The 6417-nt window shown below is 39.3% G+C and overlaps 1 protein-coding gene across 1 annotated transcript in view; it reads right to left on the bottom strand.

The window, feature by feature from the left end:
• Window positions 1-5648, bottom strand: part of LOC107691677 (major facilitator superfamily domain-containing protein 12-like) — a 10168-nt gene extending 4520 nt beyond the window's left edge. Inside the window, exons 1-6 of the mRNA XM_016490447.1 lie at window positions 5000-5648; window positions 4547-4757; window positions 4289-4421; window positions 2188-2394; window positions 1892-1984; window positions 1700-1792 (exon numbers count right to left, since the gene is read on the bottom strand). Of these exons, the coding sequence (XP_016345933.1) occupies window positions 1700-1792; window positions 1892-1984; window positions 2188-2394; window positions 4289-4421; window positions 4547-4757; window positions 5000-5270 (1008 nt within the window). The 5' untranslated portion in view covers window positions 5271-5648. The remainder of the gene's footprint in view (window positions 1-1699; window positions 1793-1891; window positions 1985-2187; window positions 2395-4288; window positions 4422-4546; window positions 4758-4999) is intronic.
• Window positions 5649-6417: the final 769 nt, after the last annotated feature.

Here is a 6417-nt window from a genome sequence, read left to right as displayed (position 1 = left end):
ACATCCAACAACAGAACACCTCAATCGCTTAGGACTAGGAGTCATTCTTGTCTACATCTGCTCCTGCGGTGAAACAATGGCGGACTGATGACAGCTCACTCAGGGTGGGTCTGAGGTAAGACACCAGTCCAGTCTGTGCTGAAACGCTACTCTGTCAATCAAACTATCGTGGGAGGGGCCTGTCTGTGTGACGTCACACTGACAGGCATCTGAGATCGGCTTGATTTGAGAAAGGGGAAAACATTTAACAAGATAAAAATTAAAAAAAAAACACCTGGTGGATTTTTATCATTATAGGGTGGTTGTGTACACACACTGCCAACACACATTTCAGTTCAAACAACTTGTAAAAGTGCATGTAGCATCCTATGACCCCTTTAAATGAGCTAAAACAACTACACAAGATATTTCTTATTTTAATTGACCCCCTCAACAGCTTTTTTTATTTTTATTTTTTGGAAGAATCAGGGTTCCAGCAGTCTTGAAAAACCTGCATGAGGTAGTCGAAAGGCCAATTCACACTGCAGCGACTGATGTTTTTAAACCGCAACTGACACATTGGTCTGGTTTTGTCCGATCAGTGTGTTACCCCTGTTGGCACTGGTAGGTGCTTGTTTTCGCGGATTGAACATGAATCAGTGTTCATCGGGTCATGGGAAAAGTGAAAAGTGACGAACTGTATTCAGTCGGCTGTTGCGCTGGTCTGCGTCTGTCGGTGTGGTGTGAATTGGCCTTCATTTTAAGAGTCATTTCTAGACGTGGAAAACTCATGTAATTTGATAAAATCGTACAAATCCATTACCATTTTATAATGAATACACTTTTTTTTTTTTTTTAGTTATGCCAAGCTCTAATTTTATTAGGTAGAAATTGTGAGTAATAAATATTTTTAAAAATCCTATAAATGATCCTATGCTAAACATAATCCTATATCCAGTAACTCAAGAACGACTGGAAGATTCATGTTAATCCACTGGTTAAAAAGAGCGGAATCCCTGAAGAACATTCAGCTCTTCAAAGTTCTGAAATCCTGAAATGTAATTATTAGAATTTTAATTATAATTGTTTAAGTTACTTATCTATAGACATTACTGGTTTCTGTACATTAAAAAAAAAAACTATCATAGCAGATATACCAAGGAAAAAACTTTAGCTTACATTGTTGTGGACAATGGGGTCAGAAAGGTTTAGAACAACTAGACAAAAAAGCCATCCTGTTTTTATTAGGCTATTGGAATACATTAGTAATGCTTTCATACCAAAGCTTATTTGGCAATTACAAAATCAGTTGATTAAGAATAGAAGGGAAGTATTGCAACATGATTGATTTAAGAGTTATTTTGGCCAGAATAAAACTGGCTTGATAGGCAATTTCCTATTTTGTTCTCTTTTTCACCTCCTAACAAAGAAGAGAAGATTTGTAGCACTAATGCAACAAGGATGCACATCATGTGTGTTTTTAAAATCTATAATTGACATACCTCCAACTTGTGCTCAAAGCTTGGGCTCAAAGAAAATCACACATTTCCCCACAACTTTATAGTGGTGTTCGTGTCTGCACAACTCATAAATTTGATCACACGTATATGACGCAGCAAAACTGACTGGTATCTCTGGATTGTTAATCACTTCCAACAATGGGAAGAGGTATTTTAGCTTATATTTCAATCAAAAGACACACATGCAAACTCATACTCACACATTTGCCCATTAGCTTGCTTAGAGGCTTCATGATAAACGAGGAAGCAAAGCCACTTAGGAACATGACCAGGGGAATGGTGGCTATGTACTTCTGCAAGAAAGAGGATCAAACAGAGATCACTGCCTTTTTTCTTCGATGCTTTTGTTGATGAACTGGGTGCAAAGTGTAGTATTACTATAGTTGTTTTACCTTTGGCAGCAGTAGTGTGTAGGTGAGATACATGGATATGTATGTTTGTGACAGGTTCACTATCAGTCTGGTGGACATATAAAGCATAGCCACCTGAATAACAGAGCAGGGTTAAGAGATGATATTAACTTTCTGATTGTCAGTTATAACAGACAGTTACTAAATACAGTCCTGAATGTTTTTACACCACTGTGATTAAGTGACAACACTGTTTCAAGCCACTATTCAGATTAATCACAAAAGCTGAGAATTACATTACACGCCACTAAAGAGTAACACGGGTACTGGCTGCTAACCTGGTAGAATGATGGCTGTCGCAGCCAGTGCTTCCACTGCAGTAGACTTGTGGGAGGAGCAACAGTGGTGTTGTTAAGAAGAGGCTGGCACTCCCCAGGACTAGACCCCTCCTCCTCCTGACGGGGACGTGCCCCCTTCTCCCGTGTGCCCAGGTGAAAGAGCAGCGAGAACAGAGCTCCAATGCCCACTACTGTAAGACTTAGACCCTGAGTGAACAGATTTTACCAAAGTCACTTTAAGGCAAGTCATGTCACTCGGCGGCCATCTTTGAAACGCCTCTCTGGCATGCAAGTGCAGCTCCTATCTCTTGGAATGGAGAAACATCAAATTCTCCAAAACTTTTTTTTTTCGCCAACCTTACGATTAAATTTCATATTTGAAATCACCAATGAAATCTGACAACAACTGTCTCATAAATGTTGTTTCTTATGCTCCAATAGCATAAAAAAAGTGTATTTTTCAGGCTAGACCAGCCAATGCGCATGCGCAGTCCTAAGCGTGCATCTCCAGAACGTTGTTTCTATAGCAACCAGGGCTTCTAACAGCTGCAGTGACGCGATGACTTTACCGATTAGCTCTTTTATTTTATTTTATTTTTATTATTGAGCGTTGCATTTTTCCCCATTCAAAACTATACGAGTGACACGTCTTGGGTATGCTATAGTCTTTGATATCACTGCATAAAACTTGTCAGAGCTGTTTTGACCAGGCCTACATTATGTAACATGGTAGGTTAACATCAACAGAAGCAAAGACTGAAAAGACCGGTCTATAAAAAAAATCAGCTGAAAACCATAAACTGTTGATTATATGCATTTAAAGTATTTAACTACTGATATAAAGAAACATCTAAAAGAAATTTGCTGGCTCATACAAGGTTCAAGGAAACCATGTCCATCAAAATTTGAATTTATACTGACTTTTAAGTCAACATGAAACTGATCCTCTTTACTTAGTTTAAATAAACTTTCCCTGTCTTTTTTCCATAGACAGATAGATAGATAGTCACACGATCCATCAAAAATCATTCTAATATGCTGATTTAGTGCTTAATAAACATTATTTGTACCATTATTTTTACTTATTATTACCAATGTTAAACAGTTATGCTGTTTAATATTTTTGAAACTGTGACACATTTCTTCCAGGATTCTTTGATGACTAAAAAGTAAAAAAACAGTATTTACTTTTATATTTTTTGCAACATAATATGTGTCTTTACTGTCACTTTTGATCGGTTTTGTTTCTTTTCAGTTTTCTTTAAAAAAAAAAACTTTGCATGGTAGTGTGTGTAACAGAGTATAATTGTACATCTATTTATTTAATCAAATATAATTTAGGACTACACTAGCACACACAGTCACAAAAATTTTAAAGGGGTCATATGATGCAATTTCAATTTTTCCTTTCTCTTTGGAGTGTTACAAGCTCTTGGTGCATAAAGAAGATCTGTAAAGTTGCAAAGACTGAAGTCTCAAATCCAAAGAGATATTCTTTATAAAAGTTAAGAGTCAGCCATGCCTACCTAAAACGCCTCGTTCTAACGCCCCCACATGTCTACGTCACGATGTGCGCCGTTCTCAAGCCCGCCCGCCTCTGCTCACTCAAGCCGGCCTCCGCATACTCTAGGCCGCCGCTCAAACGCGAGTTTTTTGGGCAGTGTAGAGTAGCACTTGTTGTTTGTCATTTCTCCGATCACAAATGCAGACATGGTTTTATGTTACGCTCCGGCCGGACAGGGCATCACAATATGGTAAGGGACGTAACATTTCCGTCAAATGCTTGAGGTATTCGGCCAATCACAACGCACTGGATAAGCTGGCCAATCAGAGCACACCTTGCTTTTCAGACCGATGAGCTTTGTAAAAATCGACGCGTTTCAGAAAGGCGGGGCATAGAGGAGAAACAGTATGTACAGTATGTGGAAAATAATGTTTTTTTTAACCTTAAACCGCATAAACATTTCATTACACCAAATAATGTTCTTTTTAGCAGCAGCATATGACCCCTTTAAAATCATGGGGTCTTTAAATTGAGCTATTTTTAATGCAGGATGAAATGACCAAGGGTTCCGTTCAGCACAATAACTTCAACACTCACTCTGAAAACAGGGATGTCAACCAGGCCAAGGTTTTCCGTAATGGCAGGATCATCTCCTTCCTGAGTCTGAAAATGAAACATCAGCCAGGCCACTGCATACACTGTGATGTTGGCTATCACAGTAAAGGCATACCTAAAGGATACAACCAAAATACAATAAAAAGCTAAGACATCATCCCGGTCACTACAGACAAAGTCCTCCAAACAAGCATCATGAGAACAGTTGATCATTACATGCGCAGATCTGCACGAGTTTACCTGTACGCAGTGAGCTCCACTTTTTCATGCTCGCAAGTCACCAGCTCGGGAATGAGGGAGAGATGGGAAATCTGTGTGGCCGCCCATCCAAACTGGAAGATGACGATGAAGGGGGTGAAGTAAGTGAGACTGACCCACTGTGGAGTGTCCAGATCACAGCCCAGGCACTGGTTAAATATAAAGGGGAACGACAGGAGGACGCTAATAGTTCCTAAATAAAGTAAAAAGAGTAAATGATAATAATATATCATACATAAATATGCAAGAGATAAACCTTAAAGAGGCAATTTACCCAAAAACAAATTGTGTCACAATTTACTAAGGACATAATATGAAAATTTAAGTGAATTCATCCCTGAAATCTTATTTTGAAAGTAATACAGGTCTAGAACAACATGGTGATGACAGACTCATTTTTGGCTGAACTGTCCCTTTAAGTTCCTCGTCACTCACCGACTAAATGCCATGTTTTTCTCTTCCCATATGATCCACAGCCGGGTGTCTTATCAGACTCATAACCGATGAGTGGTGTACACACTCCATCCGCTATTTGTCCCACTAGCAGCAACACACCAGCATATGTGTTCTGAAAGCCCAGCACAGAATGATAAAACACCAGCAGGTATGTGAACCACATAGAGGCGCACAGGTCGTTGAGAAAATGCCCCACTGAGTAACTCAAGCGCCTGAACGCGGGTAAAGAGGCTTCTGAAGAGTCCGGCATGATTAACGCGATACAGTCAACCCTCAGTCGGCTAAAAATGCGTATTCCCTTTTATCAAGCTCAGCATATTGCCCTCTCCAGCGCCGGCTTCCACACTGCAGGGAGAATGAGTCTGGTGTGAAGTTCAAGGCTCTCGGTCCATCACTGTAGAAAGAGTCAGTTCCTAAGGATTTGGTCAGCTGACTTCGTAAATGAGTCACGATGGATTAGGCGCGAATTGAAATTGTAACATTCTCTTTCATGAATCGATGCTTACAGTTTTAAATGTCATGTTGGTAAATATTAATGCAGCATGGTTAATGTTGAATTTGTCTAGTGCGCAAAACGTAGTATAGCGTAGCGCCTTATTTTCGATTCGTGTTGTCATGACGTGTATTTTAGGCCACACCCTCTCATCCGGCGTGTTGCCATATCCTCTTTAATACGAGCGACTATGGTGTATGGAGAACGAAACCTGCAAAAACAATAAATAAATAAATACACAAACCATAATTGACACCCTCTCATTAGCATGTTGTGCAGAGGAAAAATAAATGTGGAACTACATTCAGAAATGAGTGATCAAAGGAAAATAAATAGGATGAGTTTAGCATTTCCTTAAACAGTTTCCATTTGTCCACCAATTTATTTTATTTATTTGCCTACTTTAATCACGTTTAATTATTTCTATATTTATTTAACCAAGAATTTGTGTATTTATACAGACATTTATTTATTTATTTGCATATTTATTTATTTGTGTATTTATTTATTGTTTTTGCAGGTTTCGTCCTCCATAATGCTGGTGAGTGGTGGTGGTCGCAAAATATGAGCAGTCGTGGTTTTTAAGGTCATTTCCACAACACGCGGTTTTTAAGCTTATTTCCACAGTACAGTCGCGCATTTTTTTTGTTTGCTAGTGTATGAGCCACATAACACAATAATGTAGCAGTTGTCAAAAAACGTTATCCCCACCTGCTGTTCAATCAGCACTCTACATCAGGGCTGCCCAAACTCTGTCCTGGAGGGCCGGTGTCCTGCAGAGTTTAGCTCCAACTTGCCTCAACACACCTGCCTTTAAGTTTCTAGTATGCCTAGTAAGAGCTTGATTATCTGGTTCAGCTGTGTTTAATTGGGGTTGGAGCTAAACTCTTTAGGACACCGGCCC

This window comes from Sinocyclocheilus anshuiensis, unplaced genomic scaffold (assembly GCF_001515605.1).
Source record: "Sinocyclocheilus anshuiensis isolate Anshui unplaced genomic scaffold, SAMN03320099.WGS_v1.1 scaffold842, whole genome shotgun sequence".
NCBI classification, from domain to species: domain Eukaryota; kingdom Metazoa; phylum Chordata; class Actinopteri; order Cypriniformes; family Cyprinidae; genus Sinocyclocheilus; species Sinocyclocheilus anshuiensis.
The sequence above is the reverse complement of the archived record's forward strand: the minus strand, read 5'-3'. Positions and strand labels throughout refer to the sequence as shown.